We start from the raw sequence: 23,183 nt of genomic DNA, 5'->3' as shown, positions 1-23,183 counted from the left end.
TTGGCCTCAGGTGCTGAGGATAGCTCTGGTGATTCAAGCATTGGCCCCAGATGGGGGTTGCCAGGTGGATCCCATTTGGGGTGCATGCAGGAATCTGTCTACTTCCCCTCCTCTCACTTAAAAACAAAACAAAAGCAAAAAAGAATAGAACCTTAAACCTAAAGGAACTAGCAAAATAACCACAAACAAAGCACAAAGTGAGTAGAAGGAAGGAAATAAAGATCAGAACAGAAATAAAGAAAATACATACTAAAAATAATATAAAAAGATCAATAAAATAAAGAGCTGATTCTTTGAAAATATAAACAAGACCAATAAACCTGTGACCAGATTCATTAAGTAAAAAAAAGAGAAGACTCAAATAAATAAAATCAGAAATGAAAGAGGAAAGGTACCAACTGATACCACAGAAATAAAAAGGATTGTAGGAAAATATTATGAAAACTATATGCCAACAAATTGGACAATCTGGAATAAATGGATAAATTCCTAGAAACATACAATTTTCCAAAACTGAATGAAGAAGAAACAGAAAATCTGAACAGACTAAATACAACTAATGAAATCAAAGCAAAATAAAAAAACTTCCAGCAAACCAAAGTCCTGGACTGGATGGCTTCACAGCTAAATTTTACCAAATATTCAAAGACTAACACCAATGCTACTCAAACATTACCAAAAAATTCAAGAGGAGGGAAGACACCCAATCTCACTTTATGAGGCTAGCATTATCCTAATTACAAAACCAGATAATGACACTACAAAGAAAGAAAATTAGAGGCTAACTCTGATGAACATAGATACCCAAACCCTTACTATTAGCAAACTGAATACAGCAATACATTAAAATGATGATACACCTTGATCAAGTGGGATTTAGTTCTGGGAGGCAAGGTTGGTACAATGTCTGCAAATCAATTAATGTGATCACAAACAAAATGAAGGATAAAAATCACTAGATCATATCAATAGATACAGAAAAAACATGACAAAGTATAGCACCCATTTATGATTAAAATTCTCAGCAAAGTTGGAATAGAGGAAACATACCTCAACACAGTAAAGGCCGTATATGGCAAACCCACAGCCAACTTCATTGAGGGCACACACAGGAACAGATTGATGTTCCTGTCTCTCTCTCTCCCTTCCTCTCTTGCTAAAAACAATAAATAAAAATTTAAAAAAAGATTTAAATGTAAAACTCAAAATCATAAAACTCGGCCCTGGCTGGTTGGCTCAGTGGTAGAGCGTTGGCCTGGCGTGCAGGAGTCCCAGATTCGATTCCCGGCCAGGGCACACAGGAGAAGCGCTTATCTGCTTCTCCACCCCTCCCCCTCTCCTTCCTCTCTGTCTCTCTCTTCCCCTCCCACAGCCAAGGCTCCATTGGAGCAAAGTTGGCCCGGATGCTGAGGATGGCTCTGTGGCCTCTGCCTCAGGCGCTAGCTCTGGTCACAACAGAGCAACACCCCAGATCGGCAGAACATCGCCCCCTGGTGGGCGTGCTGGGTGGATCCCGGTTGGGTGCATGCGGGAGTCTGTCTGACTGCCTCCCTGTTTCCAGCTTCAGAAAAAAAAATCTCCCCCCCAAAATCATAAAACTCCTAGAAGAAAACATAGGCAATAAAAGCTCTAACATTTCTCTTAGCAATATTTCTTCTGATACGTCTCCTTGAGCAAGTGAAACAAAAGAAAAAACAAATTGGACTCTATCAAACTAAAAAGTTTTTGCACAGCAAAGAAAACCATCAACAAAAGGAAAAGATAGCCTACTGAACAGGAGGACATATTAGCCAATAATATATCATATTAGAGGTTAATATCCAAAATTTATAAAGAACTCATCATAATCCAAATAAAAAATGGGCAGAGTACCTGAAGAGCTTCTCCAAAGAGGACATAGAGATGGCCAATAGACATTTGAAAGATGTTCAACGTCATTGTCAGAGAAATGCAAATTAAAACCACAATTAGCCTGACCAGGTGGTGGCGCAATGTGGTACTGAGACACAGAGGATGCAGGTTTGAAGCCCCAAGGTTGCTGGTTTGAGCACTGTCTCACCAGCTTGAGTGCTGGGTCCCTGGCTTGAGTGTGGGATCATAGACATGACCCCTTGATCACTGACTTGAGCCCAAAGGTCGCTGACTTGAAGTCCAAGGTTGCTGGCTTGAGCAAGGGGTCACTCAGTCTGCTGTAGCCCCCTGGTCAAGGCACATATGAGAAAGCAATCAGTGAACAACAAAAGTGCCCCAACAAATACTTGATGCTTCTCATTTCTCTCCCTTCCTGTCTGTCCCTATCTGTCTCCCTGTCTCTCTCTCTCTCTCTCTCTCTGTCGCAAAAACAAACCAATAAACAAAAACCCCACAATTATATATCACCTTACCCCTGTCAGAATGGCTATTATCAATAAATCCACAAACAATAAGTGTTGACAAGGATGTGGAGAAAGGGGAACCCTCGTACTGCACTGCTGGTGGGAATGCAGACTGGTGCAGCCACTGTGGAAAACAGTACGGAGGTTCTTCAAAAAATTATAAATGGATCTGCTGCCTGGCCTGTGGTGGCGCAGTGGAGAGAGCATCAACCTGGAATGCTGAGGTCACCGGTTCAAAACCCAGCCCGGTATGACAAGCACTCAATGAACATCTAAAATGAAGCAACCATGAGTTGGTACTTCTTGAGACCTCCTACCCCTGTAAAATCAATAAATAAAATCTTTTTTAAAAAATGGAACTGCCTTATGACCCAGTGATTTCACTTCTGACTATATATCTGAAGAAACTCAAAACACTAATTTGAAAGAATATGTGTGTGTGTGTGTGTGTGTGTGTGTGTGTGCGCGCGTGCAGTGTTATCTACCATAGCCCAGATATGGAAGCAGCCCAAGTGCCCATCAATAGACGACTAGATAAAGAAGAAATGGTACATATGTACAATGGAATATTATTAGCCATAAAAAAGAATGAAACCTTGCCATTTGTGACAGCCTGGATGGACCTAGAGGCTATTATGCTAAGTGAAATAAGTCAGAGACAAATTCACTTATATGTGGAATCTAAAGGACAAAATAAACAAAACTATACACACAGCGAGCAGATTGACTGTTGCCAGAAGGAAGAGGATTTGGGGGATTGGGTGAGAGAGGTGAAGGGATTAAGAAGCACAAATTGGTAGTTATAAAACAGTCATGGGGATGTAGAGTACAGCATAGGGACTAAAGTTAATAATATTGTAATAACTATATATGGGGCCAGGTGAGCATTGGAAATATCAGGGGAACACTTTGTGTATATGATTATCTAACCACTATGCGGTACACCTGAAACCAATTCAAAAAATATTAAAAGTAAACTGTAATTGAAAAAAAAATTGCTACAGCAGAGATGAGGAGTAAAACAAAATATCAAGCATATTCAGGGATTTTTTAAAAATAAGAGTTAGAAAAAAATCAAGAAGAATGAATGCCAGTCCCTCACAAACTCTTCTAAAAATCAAGGGAAGAGGGAATACTCAAGGTCAGTTTTACCCTGAAACCAAAACTAAAGACAGACATAAGAAAGGAAAACTACAAACTTATATCCTTATGAATATAAATACAAAATCTTCAAAAAATACTAGAACACCGAATGAGCAACATCTAAAAAGAATTTATATGTCACCACCAAGTGGGATTTATCCCCAGGTATACAAGGTTGGTTTAATACTTGGAAATCAAATGTAATAATATGCTATATAATTATATAAAGTACACAAACCACATGATCATCTCAACAGCCACAGAAAAGAACATTTGGCAAAATGTAACACCTCTTCAGGATTAATAACACTTAAATCAGGAATAGAAAGAAATTTCCCATACCTGATAAAAGACCTTTATGAAAAACCCACAACTAACATTATAATTAATGGTGGAAGACTAAAAACTTTCTCACTAAGATGAGGAATAAGACTAGGATGTCAGCTCTTTCTGCTTCTACTCAACATTGTACTTGAGGTTATAACCTTGGTAATTAGGCAAGGGGGAAAAATGACTCAATTTTATTGCTTTAGGCAGTACATCTCTGAGAGCAGCAGTGTGTGATGTGCATGCTTGTGTGACAGAATCACCCTTGGACTTACTCTTTTCCTGTCCATACCGTTCTTTCATACAGCTCCCAGTTGTTTATTTTTTAATGCTTACTTGTGTATACTCTACTGCAAGATGTTCTGTTACAGTTCACAAAGATGCTTTTATGTGTATGAATATGTATGTCACTATAAATCACCTGTGGAGTAAGAGATGAATGGAGGACTAGACATAAATGTGTGGCTGGATGTATATCTTGGACAGATCTGGCAGACTGGATGTGGGGAGACCAGGGAGGGCAACGATACAATAATAAAGCTGTAGGGGGCGCTGCCAACTCCTCCAGCCTTGTGTTGCCCTTTTCCTACATGTCGCCCTTCTGTTGCACGGACACTGAACCATTCGTGGTTCTTCGTGTACATTTTAGTTTCCTTCCTCTGTATCCTGCTCCATGCTGTCTACTCTGCCCAGCTGCCCTTGTGCTGTCTTCACCTTGTTCACTTCTACTCTGCCTGCAAAGCTCATCCCATTTGGACCTCTTTCAGAAAGCCTGCCTTTCTGGTCTGCAGCAGAGGCATGCCCCCGTCCTCTAGGCTTCCAGCCTCTGAGTTTCTTACTCTGAGCGGTGACTGTGTGCACTATTCCTGTCCATCTCCCTTGTTTATAAGGACATCTCAAGGCAGGACCATGTCTTATCCATTTGTATTCCCAGGATTCAGAGGCAGCATCAGAAGTGAGGTGCCCTTAAGCAGATAGGCAGAGGCAACAGCAACCCTTTCTAAAAACTGGCCAGAACCACACCCTAGCCAGATCCCAGGTGTTGTCTCTGCCACGGGACCATGACTTGTCCCCGTAGGTGCCCCCATCAGTAGCCACGGATAAGTGGGTCTCTTAGAGGGCCTTGCAGGCCTTGCAGGGTGCTGCCTTCTGGTTTACAGACCTGCCCTGTGCTTGCTCACACATGTAGATGCCTACAGTAGTCGGGTCATGTAAGGGCTGCGCAGGAACCTGTGGGGGCCGAGAACAGGTGGCCAGGGCCAGGTGGGTCAGCACCTGTGTCAAGAAGATGGACTGTGTGCTCTTGGTGTCATCATCTGATGGGTACTCTGGGCTGAGGTGGCCAGCAGTGTCGCTCCGGCAAGACGCGATCTCTTCACTGAGCACAGTGGAGCTGGAGCGGATGGGAGGAAGTGGCACGAAGGCCCGGTGGGACAGAGAAAGGCCCCTCAGGCCCTCGATGGGCACCTCTGGCTTCAGAGCACTGTCTCTGGCAGGGGGCAGCAGGTCAGCCAGCTGTGACTCCAGCCTCTCTGCGGGAGACTTGACTGCGACAGCAGGTAGGTGATGAAGAATCAGAGGTTGCTTTGGCACCTTTGGGACTTGGGTTTTCACCTGTCATGGGAGAAGGACTGGATTGGTTTGTTTCCTAACTGGAATCTCTCCTCCTGGATCTTACCAGCCTAATGCCACCTGGTACAGTGATCAGAACACTGGGTGAGTGCTCAGGGGGGAGGGAGGGAGCAAAGTCACACTTACTGGGCATCCATGATGTACCCTCTACAAGACATATGTTGTTTCATTTAGACCCAGTGAGTAATTATCCTCATTTTATAGAAGGGGAAATGGGCTCAGAGAGGTAGAATGACTTGTCACAGAGTTTTTCAGTGGCAGAGCCTGGATTATATAATTCCTGTCCTGGATTCCAGGTCTAATTCTGAACCCTGACCATATCACTCTGGTCCTCAGTAGCCTTATCTCTCTGTTCAAGGTTGACACAACGTCCTTGACTTCCCTTGGGGACTCCTGGGGCAAGAGGGAGATGGTCCTGCATCTTCAAGAAGGCAGCAGCAGAAGGCCCCTTCAGGATGCTCGTCCCTGCACCTTATGTAAAGATCCATAAGGTAAATCTCTCTCAGGGTTCAGGACCAAGGAATCAACTTCTTTCTTGCTGAACTGCTCAGCTTCCTTCATTAGCAAAAGCTCGTCATCCTTCCTCTCTCCTTCTCTGCCTCAGCTGCCAGGAGAGAGCCATGTGCTCAGTTTCCCTCAGCTGGGCTTTGTACCACCTCCCCTCCCAAGTTACATGGTGGTTGACTTTATTCTTTGCCAAGGGTATTTGGTCCACTGCTATCTACCATTTATTTGGCAGACAATGTAGTATAGTAGAAATATCCTAAGCACTGTTGTTAGAAAAATACGGGCTGGAATGCAGTTCTGGCCTTTGAGCATCCACCTCCTTCTCTTGAAATGGGAGAACAGTCCCTCCCTGCCTGTACTGCGGAGTGCTCCCCAAAGAGATGACGTATGCAAATGTACCTGACTAAAAAGTGAAGGAAGGCTGTTGTAAACAATATTTGCTTTTTGAAAATATATAAAACTGTAGTGTTTAGACTGAAAGCCTAGGGACCCAGTCTTTCCTCAGAACCCAGGCTGCGGCTGTCATTGCTGCTGGGGGAAGCGGCAGCACTTCCTCCGCCTGTCCCAGGTCAGCGCTGGAGCGGGCTTGGGTGGGGCGCCACGCTCTGTCTACTCCTCCACCACTTCCCCAGCTCCTTCTCGAGGAAGAAGGGAGAACGTGATGCACCAGAGGCTGACAGTCACTGGGGCCTGGGTGCCTGGTGACCTGGACGGGCCAGCTTCACGGGCAGAGTGTTTTATCTCCCATTTGTGTTCTCACACGCAAAGGGCTCACACAGCTTCTTGGTTACGTGTTGGGTGGATCTGGCCCCCTCTGACAGGTTCTCCATTTTCCCCAAGTTCTGTCCATGCCTAGGCCTGAGGGAGGCCAGCAGCCTTTGTCCATGTGACTGAGTAAAGACTCAGAGTCTGCTGTGTGTATCAGCCCATCTCTGTAAGCACATCGGGACAGACAGGCATCTCCAATTTAGCTAAAGACTTCGTCTGCACTGGAGGTTGAATGGTGTTTGCCTAGATGCACAAAGCATTGGTTTCTCATTTGGCCACTGGATTTGTGTTTATCCTCTATTAATCAGAACCTAAGAGGCTCTCTGGACCTACACACTAACTTTTAATAAGTAAGTTATTTCACCTGCTTCCTTGTCTGCTGTGAGGATTATGGGATGGCACACGTGCAAGCGATCAGCAGAGTACTGGGCATGGGTGCTCTGAGTGTGGGAGAGGATTATGTACTTAGCCTCTGCTCACTCTAATTCTACCCCTTCCCAGCTGCTCACAGGAAGGGAGGTAGTTGCCTAAGAGGAGGCAACAAACAAGGGGAAGATGATGGAAACCCTTTGAATTTCTGTCTTTTTCTGGTTTTCAATGCTTCTCAGGTCCTATGAGGGCTTCCAACAAGAAAGAGCTGGGCTGGACAGAGACAGGCTATAGAGCGGGTGGCAAGGGCAAGACTGTATTTAACTTTTGTTACCAGCAACACCCAGTCCAGCTTTGGGCTGTAGGAAGGAGGAAGGAGCATTTCGCAGAAATTTCTGAAACCTAGCAGATGAAAGGGGGATTGGATTTAACCAGTGGTGGGATTCAAATAATTTAACAGCTGGTCCTCTGCCCTAATGACCGTTTCGTATTAAAAAAATGATATACTGAAAGGCAGTTTATTATTTCATGCATTTAATACTTAAATAAGAATAATAAAAGAGAGGCCCTGGCCTGTTAGCTCAGCAGTAGAGCATGGGCCCGGCGTGTGGAAGTCCCAGGTTCGATTCCTGGCCAGAGCACACAGGAGAAGTGGCCATCTGTTTCTCCACCCTTTCTTCTCTCCTCTCTCTCTCTCTCTCTCTCTCTCTCTCTCTCTCTCTCTCTCTGTCTCTCTTCCCCTCCCTCAGCCAAGGCTCCATGGGAGCAAAGTTGGCCGGGGCACTGAGCATGGCTCTATGGCCTCTGCCTCAGGTGCTGATGATGGCTCCAGTCGCAGCAGAGCATTGCCCCCTGGTGGGCATGCCGGGTGAATCCCGGTTGGGCACACGCAGGAGTCTGTCGTCTGCCTCTCTGCTTCTCACTTCATAAAAAATACAAAAAAGGAAAAAAAAGAACAATAAAACTGTTACAAAAAACTAGATTAGGTTATAAGAAAGAGTTTTAAAATATTAATGAAAAAATATTCAATAATACCTGACAAAAAACAATACAAGTTGTCACCCCCTGGTTGTTGGAGACTTTTTCTGTTTATGTTATATATTTTTTGCTTATTGAAGTAACAAACACAAGAGAATTAAAATGTAGTATTTCATCAAAGGTATAATGAGTCTTATGAAATGAACAAATAAATATTACAAGCATAGTTTTGTCAAATTTTTTCACCTATGGATGGAATGAACATTACTACGAGTACTTAGAATATGCTGTTGCGCAAATGAATGTTAAAAAAAAAGAGTAAGGCCTGACCAGGTGGTGGCGCAGTGGATGGAGCGTCGGACTGGGATGTGGAGGACCCAGGTTTGAGACCCCGAGGTCTCCAGCTTGAGTGCGTGCTCATCTGGTTGGAGCAGAGCTCACTGGCTTGAGCCCAACTGGCTTGAGCCCAGGGTCGCTGGCTCGAGCAGGGGGTTGCTCGGTCTGCTGAGGGCCCGCGGTCAGGGCATATATGGGGGAGCAATCAATGAGCAGCTAAGGTGTTGCAACACGCAACGAAAAGCTAATGATTGATGCTTCTCGTCTCTCCGTTCCTGTCTGTCTGTCCCTGTCTATCCCTCTCTCTGACTCTCTGTCTCTGTAAAAAAAAAAAAAAAAAAAAAAAGAGTAAGGAATGTAATTTGTGATTTCCACATTGGGTGGCTGCCCATGCACCCACCTTAGAGAGAACCCTGATTACAAGTGCCATTTTAACAACCAGTTAGTGGAACTCAACAAAAAGTTAGGTATCGGTTCTGCCAAACTGGTGTGAACTAACTGAATCCTACTACTGGATTTAACTTACTTTCTGGCATCTAGAATGCAAGTCTAAGACCATTGGCTGGGGAAGATACAAAGGGAACCAATTGCTCTCAACATTAGGGAATGCTTCTTAAGATTCAGACAGGAAACCCTGGCTAGTTGGCTAAATGGTAGAGTGTCAGCCCGGTGTGTGGATGTCCTAGGTTCGATTCCTGGTCAGGGCACACAGGAGAGGCACCCATCTGCTTCTCCAACCCTCCCCCTCTCGCTTCTTTCTCTCTCTCTCTCTTCCCCTCCTGCAGCCATGGCTCAATTCGAGTGAGTTGGCACCGGGCGCTAAGGATAGCTCCATGGCCTCTGCCTCAGGCACTAAGATCTCAGTTGCTGAACAATGGAGCAACACCGCAGATGGGAAGAGCATCGCCCCTACTATGCTTGCGGGGTGGCTCCCAGTTGGGGCACATGCCTGCCTCCCCTCATCTCACTGTATTAGAAAAAAAAAGGAGCCTTCATGACTGCCACAGGTGGCTATAACGTGCACTGGTATGGAGTTGGGAGTTTATCGCGAAAGCATCTGTTGCTTCATCCAGTCCTCTCAGCAGCTCTGAGAGGTTTTAGAATTGAGAAGCTGAAGCTCAGAGAGTGAAACTCTTGCCCAAGGTCAAACAGATATGGGAAGTGATGGGGCCAGGCTCATACCTGGGTCTTCTGATTCTCCCCACATCTTCACAGCTCCTTCTCTGGGCCTCAGTTTCTCTGTAAAATTAGGGGTCAGACTCAATGGCCTGCAAGGCTCCTCCTGACTCTGCCTCTCCTGCCTCATCCTTCTCTGTATTAATAGATTAAGGAGAGGAGAAGACACTACTGCTAATACAAACCTGATGGCAGGAGTCTGGGTATTGCGGGAGATGTGGCTCTATCACCAGGTTAGTCCACATGCATTGACACAGGCTCCATTCTCTCTGGGGTTGGGGGCCCCATCTTGGAAGCCTTACCTTCCGCGAGGCCTTCCGCGGCACCAAAATATGATGCTTAGCCTTCACTATCTTCCTTCGAATTAAGTGGATCCCCAGCCGCTCCTGGAGAAAGCTTTTTAGCAGTGGAGGGAGCCCTGATGAGAAAAAGATTATAGTTAGCTAGCATTTCCTGGGGGTTTACTATGTGCCAGGTACTGTTCAAATTGCTATACATATATTACATATATTAACATACTTAATTATCACGTCAACCCGAGGAGGTAGGTACCCATATTATTCCCATTTAATAGGTAAGGAAACTGAGGCACAGAAAGGTCAAGGAATTTGCCTAAGGCAGTGCACAGATAGTGTGGTATAAGTAGAACTCTGCTACTGTCACCTCGGCCTAGGATTCCAAAATGCCTTCAGCTGCCTCATCTTTGACAGTGGCTTCCACTGTACTCAGTGTGCTTAGGATGGGACAGCCTTGCCCTTCCCAACTGGTAAATAAGGTTACTACAGACTTGATGTGTGTCCAAAAGCAGGGTGTTGCTTAAATAACTCATGTAGGATCTAGATAAGACTTTCATGCTGTGTGACCTTGGGCATGTCCAAAACCGCACTGATTCTCAGTTTCCTCTGCTGTGCACAGGGGCAGTAGTGCCCACCCACAGTGTTGCTGTCAGGAGGAGTGGGTGTGGAGCAGTGCTCAGCAGTGTCTGCTGTTTTCTCCATCCCCCTTGGCCACCCACAATGGGAGCAGAGCCCAGGGCTTGGCATCGATGAGGTGGGGATGAAGGTACCCATACTGTTTCCTGGACACCGGGCTGGGGGGTGGCAGCTTTGCAGGCACCATACCTCGTCTGTGGGTTACCAGAGGGTTGTTATGAAAGATGAGCTCACAGAGAGATGGGAAGAGGGCTACAGGCAGGATGGCATCTTCCTTCGCAATCTGTGAGGCATGCAGGAGAGAGCACTGGGTCGACATGTCCCCCCACCTCTGCCCAAGTGCCTCTGGGCTCACGCCACAGGGCTACATGCTTGCTAGGACTGGGGTGAGGCTGGGGAAGTGATGTGCTGTGGGCGGGACTCATGCTGGGCAGCCTCTTATCCCTGCAATTTCACCTGCTCACACCCAGAACACTTGGCCCCTCCTATCTGAAATTCCATCATCACTGTTCCACATTTGAAAGTTAAGAGTTTTTCTCCCTTCTCCACACTGGTTATGTAGCCTATACCAAGTATTGAGGATACTGGTAGCAAAATAATAGCACATCTAGCTCTTGTCTTGCAAGGAGTCTGGAAGGTAGGCAGGGCACTGACTTTGACCTCAGGAAACAATTTGAGACTTCTTTTCCTCCGTGTACCCTCTGCATCCCCTGCCAGTCTGTCAGCAGCACTTCTGATGATCTCCTTCACTGAAGCCTGTCCTGGGTACTAATCTAGGGAGGGACAGGGGACAGGAGGTCAGGGGAGCCCACCTATCTAAGGGATAAGCAGAGCCCATGGTAAGGGAGGCTTCATGGCTGTCTGAGGCTCAGAGGCCTGCGCACCCCTGTAAGGCCAGCCTCTGAAGGACAAAAAATACACAATCCTTGTTGAGCAGAGTGGCTGGAACATCTGGGGACAACCTTGGGGAGAATGTCTGTTAGGAAAAGAAAGTATGAGAGCTATGAGTGTCACCGGGACCAGGAGTAGGGCAATGATATTCCAGATGCCTGATACACTGAAAGCTATAGGGTCAGATTCAGGACCCACAGAAGGCACTCAGGTCTGCGGGCTGCAAGGACAGCACTGCACTTTGACTTCCTCTGGAACTTCACTGTGCTTCACTCGGTGATGCAAGTGTGGGCCAGACTAAAGCTAGTTACTGTCTTTCGTTTTTGTTCATTCAATCAAATAGTTACTGAATGCCTACATGGGCCAAGCATTGGGTTGGGAATGAATAAAACATAACTTCTGTCCTCACGGAGCACTGGAAGAAATAGTAACATTAAGGAGAGTGGATTTACAACTATGATTAGTGCCACGAGAAAGAGGCACATGAAATACTTGGGTGGTCTGACCTAGTGAGGGAGATAAGATAAGGCACTCCTGACATCTGAAGGGTAGGTTGAAGGTAATCAGTGAATGCAGTGGGGGATGGAGTATGTGGCAGAGAAAACTCTGTATTAACCAAAACCATTTCCTCTCCTTCCTGGGCACACAGCTAGATTGTGCATCTTCTTGTCTACCAGGTAGCTAGATGTGGTCATATGACTCAGTTCTAGCCAATGCAACCTCAGTGGAGTGATAAATGTCATTTCCAGGCATAGCCTGTTCAAAACCTTCTTCATGATCCTCTATATCACTCAACCACCTATCTCCAGATTCATAGGATCCAATAAAGGACTCTTAAGACTCTATGGGATGCCAGAGCCATAGTCAGAATGGACCTGGGTCTCTGAATGATTACGTGGAAGGCTAACAGCCAACCAAGAATATCCCAAGTGGATTTTGTAAAAGTGAGAAACAAACTTTTGTTGTAGGTCACTGAGATTTTAAAGTTTGTTGCAGCAGCTAGTATTACTCTACTTAGTACAGAGAGGAAGTGTTCCATGCAAAGAGAGCAGTGCGTGAGAGCCCCGACAGCAAGGGGGAGAAAAGCCGGTTGGAGGGATTTGAAGGAGGCTAGCATGACCGAAGCAGAAGAAAAGCGCACTTCCTGCAAATGAGACCAGTGATGCAAGTATGGGCCAGACGAAAGCTAGTTAAAGATTCTGTTTGGTCCTTGGGGAACCTATTTGATGAATTTTTAGAAATATAAGCACCTAAATCTGACAAGACTTGTTAGAGGAGATATGGGTGGGGAGGAGTGATGAAAGCAGAGAAGTATCAAGGAGGAGAACCAGGTTTTGGCTTGAGAAACTGGGTGGACGCTGGAGCTATTCCCTAAGGCATGGAGCAACAAAAGAACGTCAGACTTGAAGGGGAAGATCATTAATTCACTGTGGATACATGTTCTTTGGAGGTACCTTTGAGATTTCAAAGTAGAGATTCATGTAGGCAGTGGCTACACTGGTCTGGAGTACAGAGGTGGTCCACAATGGAGCTATAAATTTTTTTTTTAATTTTTTTTAATTTATTCATTTTAGAGAGGAGAGGGAGAGAGAGAGAGAGAGAGAGATGAGAGAGAGAGAGAGAGAGAGAGAGAGAAGGGGGGAGGAGCTGGAAGCATCAACTCCCATATGTGCCTTGACCAGGCAAGCCCAGGGTTTTGAACCGGCGACCTCAGCATTTCCAGGTCAACGCTTTATCCACTGCGCCACCACAGGTCAGGCTGGAGCTATATATTTGTGAGTCACTGTTCATAGGCCAATGGGTATGTGAAGTCATCCCTAGGGAGAGAGTACAGAGTGAGAGAAGTAAAGGAACAAGGAGTGTGCTTTGACCATCTAGACCAGGGGTTGGCAGACCTTTTCAGGGAAGGGCTAGGTAATAAATACTTGAGGCTTCGCAGGTCGTCCAGACTCTGTTGTAACTACTATATTTCAACTTTGCTGTCGTAGCACAAAAGCAGCCACAGACAATTCAGAAACAAATAACTGTCGTGGCTCTTTTTCAAAAGAACTTTATTTATGCACTCTAAAATTTAAATTTCATATACTTTTCATGTCATGAAGTGTTATCCTTCTTTTGATTTTTTACAACCATTTAAAAAATGTAAAAATCATTTTTAGCTTGAAGACTATAAAAAACCAGGATGGGCAGATACAGCTCATGGGCCAAATCTGGTCCCCGTCTGTTTAACAAAGTTGCACTAGAACACTGCCACGCTCACTCATTTGTGTATTACCTTTTGTGCTACAAGAACAGAGTTGAGTTGCTGTGACAGAGTAATACATTTACTATCTGACCCTTTACAGAAAAAGTTTGCTCACTTCTTATCTAGAAGCTAGAAAAGGAGGGAAGGAGGATGAATCTACAAAGAAGCCTCATATGTGTTGATATATACTATAAAATGGTGGTTAAAGAGGGTGCAGTCTCTTGTATGCAAATCAAGTGGTCAAGAAACAGTCAAACAGGATGGAGGATGGAAATTTTAATTTCAACAGGATGTAAAATTCCATCCATCCAAATCAGGCGGCTAGAATGGTGAAGAAAGCTACAATTAAAACTGGTAGAAAGCTGAAAGATACACAGGGCATATGTGTCAGATTTTCTGTGAAATTAAGTTCCAGCTGAGATATGGGCTTAGGATTCTGGCTGATGTAGTAAGCAGAATCTGGCCATCAGGCTAGCTTGTCCCCTACAAGGTGAGTTGAGTGCCCCTAGAAATAAATTTAGGTACCAATGACAAATTGAAATTTCTACCCAATTTCATTGGGTTGATGAGAATATAACTTAATCAGAATTAAATATTGTTTAAGATTGAGTGAAAGTGTTGGTTCCAGTCAAGATGGTAGTGAAGGTAAATGTGGTACTCGAATCTTCCCACAACTACATCAACATTATAACTGAACTACAGAACAACCACCATTCAGAATGCCTGAAATCTAGCTGAACAGAAAGTAGTCCTACAGTCCTTCAACTAAAGATATAAAGAAGCCATAGACTGGTAGGAGGGGCAGAGGGGAGGAATGGGCTGATCCCACACCCAAGTGTAGCAGATAATAATCGGGAGGGATTTCTGGCTGTGGAAGTTCCCCCTGAGGAGTGAGGGGTCCTAGCTCCACACCAGGCCCCATAGGCCAGGATTCCAATGCTGGGAAGAGGGGTCTCCATTACTTCTGGCTGTAAACAGCAGTGGAGATTACGGCTGAATGAGACAGAGGGCTGCTGGAATCCCAGGCATTCCTCTTAAAAGGCTTGCACACTGACTCACTTGCTGATGGGCTCATTCTGAGCCCCAGTCCTGGGGAAGCAGCTCAAAGGGCACCAGGGACATATGGGAAGGAATGGAATTGTCTAGCTTCAAAACAAGAGCTGGAGGGGAAGCTTTCTCCCAGATAGAAGTGCTGGCAGAGGCCACGGTTCTTTTCTAAGACCTTCCCTCAACAGAGCCAATAGGTGGGTGCCATATTTAAGTCTCCGTCAACTTAGTTAACACTGTTCAACTAGCCCTGGTGATTCCCTGAAACTCTGTCCCACCCAACCTGTGCCCCCCACCCCAAGCTGTTTCCAGTGTCTTTTCCATACAAATAGCCTGTCTTGGCTCATGCTTTAGACTTTCCTAAAATCTCTCAAACAAGCAGCATCTGACTTCAGTATGCCATACCACTTGCTAAGTGGCCCCAGGCCCATCTTAGTGGCATCCAGCCTTGGTTCACAGCTTGGCCCCTCCTGGACACCTCCAAACTCAGCACAAGATGATGCCATTTGTAGACTGCTTTATAGTTTATGCTGGTGGCCCTGGCCAGGGCATAGGTGGAGGCTGACCTTGGCCTGCACCTCCTGGGAAGCCCCAGAGCCAGAGCACCCAATGGGCAACTTCAGACCACATTGAAAAACCACCCTCCCACCTCCATAAGCAACACTCTCAAAGGGTGAACTCAGCAGGCACAGAGCTCTGCTGAAGTAAGTCCTGCCTCATGAGGTTGGCCACTGTACAACTGATCCACCATAGTGATCACAGCCAGTCCTCACAGCTGATTGGCCTGGGAGTCAATATCTGCCATAGACCTGCTACCAACTCTACCTAATACACAGAAACAAACACAGGCTTTCTAAAAGAGAAGACAGAGAAACATGTCCCAAATGAAAAAACAGAACTCAAAAAAACAAAACAAAACAAAAAAAACCTAACAAAATGGAGACATGGAGACAAGCAATCTACCAGATACAGGGTTCAAAACACGCTTGACAAACTTAGTGAAAATTATAACAAAGAGATAGGAAACTAAAAAATGGAGAGAGAAAACATTAAAAAGTCCTGGCTGGATAGGTCAGTTGGTAGAGCTACATTCCAAAGCACAGAGAAAACAAAAAGAAACTAGACAAAAATGAAGAATACTTTATAGGGAATTGATAGTAGAGTAGATGAAGCAGATGATCAAATCAAGATTTGGATGACAGGAAGCAGAAAACATCCAATCCTAACAGCAAGAAGAAAAAAAAAAAAGAATCTAAAAATTAAGGATAGTGTAAGGAGCCTCTGGGACAACTTCAAGTGTACCAACATTTGCATCATGGGGGTGTCAGAAGGAGAAAAGAGAAAGCAGAGAATTGAAACCTACATGAAAAATAATGATGGAAAACTTCCCTAACCTGTGAAGGAAATAGACATACAGTACAGACAGTCCCAAACATGATGAACCCAAAGAGGCCCACACCAAGAAACATCATCATAATTAAAATGCCAAAGGTTAGAGACAAAGAGAGAATCTTTTCTTTCTTTTTTTTTACAGAGACAGAGTCAGAGAGAGGGATAGATAGGGACAGACGGGATCGAAGAGAGATGAGAAGCATCAATCATTAGTTTTTTGTTGTGACACCTTAGTTGTTCATTGATTGCTTTCTCATATGTGCCTTGACTGTGGGGCTACAGCAGACTGAGTAACCCCTTGCTCGAGCTGGCAACCTTGGGTCCAAGCTGGTGAGCTTTGCTCAAACCAGATAAGCCCGCGCTCAAGCTGACAACATTGGGGTCTCAAACCTGGGTCTTCCACATCCCAGGCCGACACTCTATCCACTGTGCCACCGCCTGGTCAGGCAAAGAGAGAATCTTAAAAGTAGCAAAAGAAAGACCATACCTACAAGGGAGCTCCCATAAGACTGTTTGTTGATTTCTCAACAGAAACTTTGTACGCCAGAAGGGATTGGCACAAAATACTCAAAGTGATGAAAAGTGAGGACCTACAACCAAGATTACTCTACTTAGCAAAGCTATCATTTAGAGTCAAAGAACAGGTGTTGAGCTTTCCAGACAAGGCATGGCTAAAGGAGTTCATCACCATCAAACCAGTATTATAAGAAATGTAATACTGAATATTAAAGGGTCTTCTTTAAAAGATAAAGAGAACAAAGATTAAAAATATGAATAATAAAATGATAATAAATACATATCTATTAACAATTACTTTAAATCAAAGGGTTAAATGCTCCAAAAAAAAAAAAAAAAGACACATGGAGGCTGAATAGATCATGAAACAAAACCCTTACAACATATGCTGTCTACAAGAGACTCACTTCAGATCAAAAGACACACACAGATTGAATGAGATGGAAAAAAAATTTCATGAAAATGGAAACAAAAAAAAAGCTGAGGTAGGACTACTTATACCAGACAAAAGGCTATATAACAAGAGACAAAGAACAACCCAGCAACTCCACTTCTGGGTATTTATCAGAAGAAACCCAAAACACTATATCAAAAAGACATATACATTCATATATTCATTGCAGCATTATTTACAATAGCCAAGATATGGAAGCAAGCTAAATGTCTACCAGTAAATAAATGGATAAAGAAGCAGCGCAAATATACAGTAGAATATGACTCAGCCATTAAAAAAAAATGAAATCTTGTCATTTACAACAACACGGATGGACCTAGAGAGTATTGTGCTGAATGACCTAAGAGAGAGAAAGACAAATGTCAGATGTTTCACTTAGAGGTGGAATCTAAAAAACAAAATGAACAAGCATAACAGAAATAGTCTCCTAGATAAAGAGAATATTTTGGGATAGATGTTGTATTATAGAATTGTATACTTGAAGCCTGTATAATTTTATTAACCAATGTCATCCCAAAAAACTCAATATAAAAGTAAAAAAAAAAGAATATGGGCCTGACCTGTGGTGGCGCAGTGGATAAAGCGTCGGCCTGGAAATGCTGAAGTCACCGGTTCGAAACCCTGGGGCTTGCCTGGTCAAGGCACATATGGGAGTTTATGCTTCCAGCTCCTCCCCCCTGTCTCTCTCTCTCTCCCTCTCTCTCCTCTCTAAAATGAATAAATAAAATTAAAAAAAATATATGGGAAAAAACTAAAGAGACCATTTTGATGGTTGCCAGACAGAAGAGGGGTTGGAAGGATGGGTGAAAACAGTGAAGGTATTAAGTACAAATAGGTAGTTACAGAATAGTTAGGGGGTGTGAAATACAACATAGGGAATATAGTCAATAAAATTTAATAATTATGTATGGTATCGAATGGGTACTTGATTTATCAGGGTGAACACTTACTAAGTTATATAATGTCTAATCACTGAGTTGTACAGCTGAAACTAAAATAATATTGTATGCCAACTATAATGAAAAATAAAAAACTAAATAAGAAAAGGTTGAAAGTGGTTATTTTTGACAAAAAATTGCTAGACATCTGAGTGGATATTTTGAGCATAAGTTTCTGTTTGAAAGTAGAATTGGCATTAAAATTTGTAGTTTTAATATATATAGAATGTTAATTTCAATTTCAATAAAGGTAGCTATGAGTATTCCTTGATATGATCATTCATCTAACAAACTTACTGACCTTTTATATTAGTTGTTATTTTAAATGATGGAGATAGCTATAAGCAAAAAAAGTTATAGATCTAAAAAAAAAATACATTCTGGCAGTAGACAACTGATCACAGACAAAAAGATATGTGTGTTAGGTGGTAAGTGCCATAAAAGAAAATACCATTTAAAATCTCAAGTGAGAATACAGAAGAAATGGAAAGAGTGTTGCTCCTCTCCTCACGAGGAAAAAAAATAAGTTGATATCATAAGTCTTGAGTCCGACAGAGAGCTAAGGTCTCAGGCCAATCAAGTGGCCTGAAATCTAACAGACGGGCAACTCGAAGGAGAGATGGACACAGACACTGACTCACATGTGGCAGAATGTGGGAGGAAGAGATGGCGAGCGCTGTATACACATTTAAGAAGAAAACAGCTAAAGATTTTAATGAATTGCTAAAGGCCGAATGTGGGCTAGAGGAAGAGAACAGGCTGCAGACACAAGGGGAATTCAGAGCCACTTGTGTGTGAAAGACTGGACCCAGGAAGGGGACAGGACACCTTCCTCAGGGTGTAGGCCTGGAGGAATTGAACAGCTGCCCGCTGAAGGAAAGGCAAAAATTCTTGCCAACCCTTCTTCCCAGTAAACAAAAGGCTTAAAAGTTGCTGAGGAAGGTCAGCAAACTCTGTTGGGCCCAAGGCTGAGGGTCCTGCATGGGGGTATGTGGGGTAGGGGGAGATGGGAAAATATTAAAACCTACTACTCCTGGTGTAGGGGCAGGAAACCAACTGGGGCCTACTACATTAGAGGTCTTCTACTGATGGGGGAGGGGTAGAACCACTGAGAAAGGCTCATTCTTGAGACCCAGGAACCAAGGGTCTACTTAAGACTGGGCTTGGACCCTCTTGTTGGCCCTGTTACCATCAGACTAGCCAGCACTAAGCAACAAACAAAAATGGTCTATTAATGGGGAAGGAACAAGAGTGTGGAGACAAACCCTTCACTGTAGGAATCCAGGGAAGGCTGCAAGCTGAGGACAGAGCAGGAACACAGGAGAATGTGCTGTCACCCCAGCAAGAACCAACTATATGCTGTCTCAAAGAGAAGTTCTTTAAATACCAAGCCATAAATCAGCTGGAAGTATGAGGAGAAAAAAAGATACACCACGACAATAGTAGGAGTATGCCATGTATGTATATTAAAACCAGACAAAACAGATATCAAGACAAGGAGTATTATCAGAGGCAAAGAGTGAAAATCATAATAATGAAAGGATCAATACATCAGATAGATATAAAAATTCTAAATGTTTATGTACCTCAGTGTAGAGCTTCAGAACATATGCAGCAAAACTGACAAAGCTTGCCTGACCAGGTGGTGGCGCAGTGGATAGAGTCAGACTGGGATGTGGAGGACCCAGGTTCAAGACCCCGAGGTCGCCAGTTTGAGTGCGGGCTCATCTGGTTTGAGCAAGGCTTGCCAGCTTGAGCCCAAGGTCACTAACTCGAGCAAGGGGTCACTCAGTCTGCTGGAGCACCCCCATCAAGGCACATATGAGAAAGCAATCAATGAACAACTAAGGTGCTGCAACAAAGAATTGATGCTTCTCCTCTCTCTTCCTTTCTGTCTGTTTGTCCCTTTCTCTGACTGCCTCTTTCACAAAAAAACAAAACAAAAACAAAAAACCTGACAAAGCTTAAGGGAGAAAAAAACAAACCCATAGCCATGACTGCAGATTTTAACATGCAGCTCTCAGTAACTGATAGAACAAATAGACAAAACAATGGTACAGAAAAGATCTGAGCAACACTACCACCTCTTTAATAGATATTCATAGAAGATTGCCCCTCCAAACTGCAGAATACACATTTTTTTCTAAATATACATGGAATGTTCATGAAGATAGAATACAGAGTAGACCATAAAACAAGCTTAAACAGATTTCAGAAGAATAGAGTCCTATAGCTCATGTTTTCTGACCACAACAGAATTAAATTAGAAATCAACAAATACAAGACATGTAAAAAAGCTCCATTTATTTGAAAATTAACTCACTTCTAAACAACCCATGGATCAAAGAAGAAATCATAACAAAAATTTTTAATATTTTAATTGAATAAAAATAAAAACATAAATCACAATTTATAGGGTGCAGCTTAAACAGTGCTTAGAAATTGTTTTGTATGTTTATATTAAAAAGTAGAAAGGTTTAAATCAATGGCCTAAAAGTACACTGCTTGGGAAACTAGAAAAAGAGAAGCAAATTAAATTCAGTGTGAGTAATACAAAAATAAAATTTTGAGCAAAAATAAGTAAAATGGAAAAAGACAAAAAGAAATAATATCTAACAATTGTAGATCAATAAAATGTGAGAAAAGACACAAATAGCCAATTTCAAGAATGAAAGATAGCCTGATTAGTGATGGCACAGTGGATAGAGCATTGACCTGGGACACTAAGGTTCCAGGTTTGAAACCCCAAGGTCGCCAGCATGACTGTGGGCTCATCTGGTTTAAGCTTAGGCTCTCCAGCTTTAGTGGGGGGTTGCTGGCTGTTGGCTTCAGCAAAGGGTCTACAAGTTGATATTTATCACCTTTCTCCCTTCCTGTCTGTCTGTCTGTCTCTCTCTAAAAACATTTTTTTAAAAAGGAATAAAAGAGGAACCCATCATACTTTTATGGTCCTATACTTTGTATAAGGTGAGAAGATAATTCAATGGGGAAAGAATAGTCTTTTCAATAAATGATGTTGAGAAACCCCTATTTCATACTACTTTTAAAGTGTAACCCAAAAGAGATAAAAAACCTAAATGTCAGAGCTAAAACTATAAAACTTTTAAAAACACTTGTGAACCGAAACAAAGAAAAGAACCAAACAAGACACCGAGCTACCAGAAAACAAAACATAAAATGTCTATAGGAAACCTTAAGTGTCAATAATTACCCTAAATGTAAATGGACTGAACTCTCCAATAAAGAGGCAGAGAGTAGCAGATTGGACAAGAAGCAAAACCCAACTATATGGAACCTTCAAGGACAAAAGTAGGCTCAAAGTGAAAGGTTGAAAAATGATTCTCCAAGCAAATAATATCCAAAGGAAAGCCGGTGTAACCATACTCATATCTGATAACACTGAGTTCAACAACAACAAAAATAACCAGAGACAAAGATGGATATTTCATAACTAGAAAGCCCGGCGGTCATACGAAATGACTGCTGTTCTAGATATTATAAATTGTAATTAAAATGATTTGTGCAAAGGTGTCTGCTAATTCAAACTGAATTACCCAGGGCAGGCGGCGAGGACATCCCTTTGCTTAGTGCCCCACGGGGTTTCTCCCTTCTACTTGCTTAATTACTTAAAGTAGAGTGCAGTGAAGGAAACCACTGGTGGTACATTTCTTAAGAGCCACCGCTAGCTCAATAAATAAAGGTGATTTAAATATGTTTTAATCCTTTTTGCATTTCAGTCAGCATTACTCTGTCGTTTTTTTGCATTTCTCTCCTGCCTTTGTTCAAGGGACTCATTTTGTCGAGACAGGCTTTTTTGTCTTGCATCTGAGGCAAGCCTTGTTTCTCTATGCTCATCAGTCTCATTTTGCCGAGAAAGACGCATTTGCTCTGCGACTGAAGCAAGCCTTGTCTTTCTCTGCTCAATGGTTTCTTTTTGTCGAGAAAGCCGTTTTTGTGCAGCTTTAGCTCCTTTTCTCTCCTCTTCAGTGCTGTATTTTCTAGGAGGCATTCTTAAAAGAAATTACATTAAGATGTAGTTTTTATGTAAAACAGATGATTGTCAATGCAAACAAATGTTCACCTTCCCCCTGACACGCTCAATTTGCGTTCAGCCTTAAATTGTTTCAAAAGCAGATGATTGCCAATGCAAACAAATGTTCACCTTCCCCCTGACCCACTCAATTTGCGTTCAGCCATGGCAACTTCACCCCATTGGCTAGTACAGTTATGCAAGCAACCAATAAGCTATCGGCGACAAACTGACACTTAAGCCGCATATAATAAAGATAATAAAGGGGACATTGTATCAAGAAGAGATAACATTTCTTAATATATATGCACCAAACCAGGGAGCACCAAAGTATATAAGACATCTACTAACTGATCTAAAAATAGAAGCAGACAAAAACACAATCATACTTGGAGATTTCAACATACCATTGATGGCTTTAGATAGATCATCCAAACAGAAAATAAATAAATAGCCTTAAATGACACATTGGACAAAATGGACATAATAGACACTTACAGGACATTTCATCCCAAAATATCAGATTATACATTCTTCTCTAGTGTGCATGGGATATTCTCAAGGATAGACAATATGTTGGGCCACAAAACTAACATCAACAAATTCAGGAAGACTGAAATTATACTAAGCATATTTTCTGACCATAAGGCTTTGAAATTAGAATTTAACTGTAAAAAGAAAGTAAAAAACCCCACAAAAAATGTGGAAATTAAACAATATACTTCTAAAGATGACTGGGTCAAAGAAGAAATAAAAGCAGAGCTCAAAAGATATACACAGCCTGACCAGGCGGTGGCACAGTGGATAGCGCGTCGGACTGGGATGTGGAGGACCCAGGTTCGAGACCCTGAGGTCGCCAGCTTGAGCACGGACTCATCTGGTTTGAGCAAAAGCTCACTAGCTTAAACCCAAGGTTTCTGGCTCGAGCAAGGGGTTACTCGGTCTGCTGAAGGCCCGTGGTCAAGGTACAAATGAGAAAGCAATCAATGAACAACCAAGGTGTCACAACGAAAAACTGATGATTGATGCTTCTCATCTCTCTCTGTTCCCATCTGTCTGTCCCTATCTATCCCTCTCTCTGACTCTCTCTGTCTCTGTAAAAAAAAAAAAAAAAAAAAAATATATAT

At 43.1% G+C, this 23,183-nt stretch overlaps 1 protein-coding gene across 1 annotated transcript in view; it reads right to left on the bottom strand.

Moving 5' to 3' along the window:
* XRRA1 (X-ray radiation resistance associated 1) overlaps positions 1–23,183 on the bottom strand; it is a 102,816-nt gene that overhangs the window by 5,632 nt on the left and 74,001 nt on the right. The window contains exons 12-14 of the mRNA XM_066253718.1: positions 10,733–10,826; positions 9,914–10,029; positions 5,121–5,459 (exon numbers count right to left, since the gene is read on the bottom strand). Coding sequence (XP_066109815.1) covers positions 5,121–5,459; positions 9,914–10,029; positions 10,733–10,826 — 549 coding nt within the window. The remainder of the gene's footprint in view (positions 1–5,120; positions 5,460–9,913; positions 10,030–10,732; positions 10,827–23,183) is intronic.

The sequence above is a fragment of the Saccopteryx bilineata genome, chromosome 1, assembly GCF_036850765.1.
Source record: "Saccopteryx bilineata isolate mSacBil1 chromosome 1, mSacBil1_pri_phased_curated, whole genome shotgun sequence".
NCBI classification, from domain to species: Eukaryota; Metazoa; Chordata; class Mammalia; order Chiroptera; family Emballonuridae; genus Saccopteryx; species Saccopteryx bilineata.
This window is presented reverse-complemented; position numbering and strand designations above follow the sequence as displayed.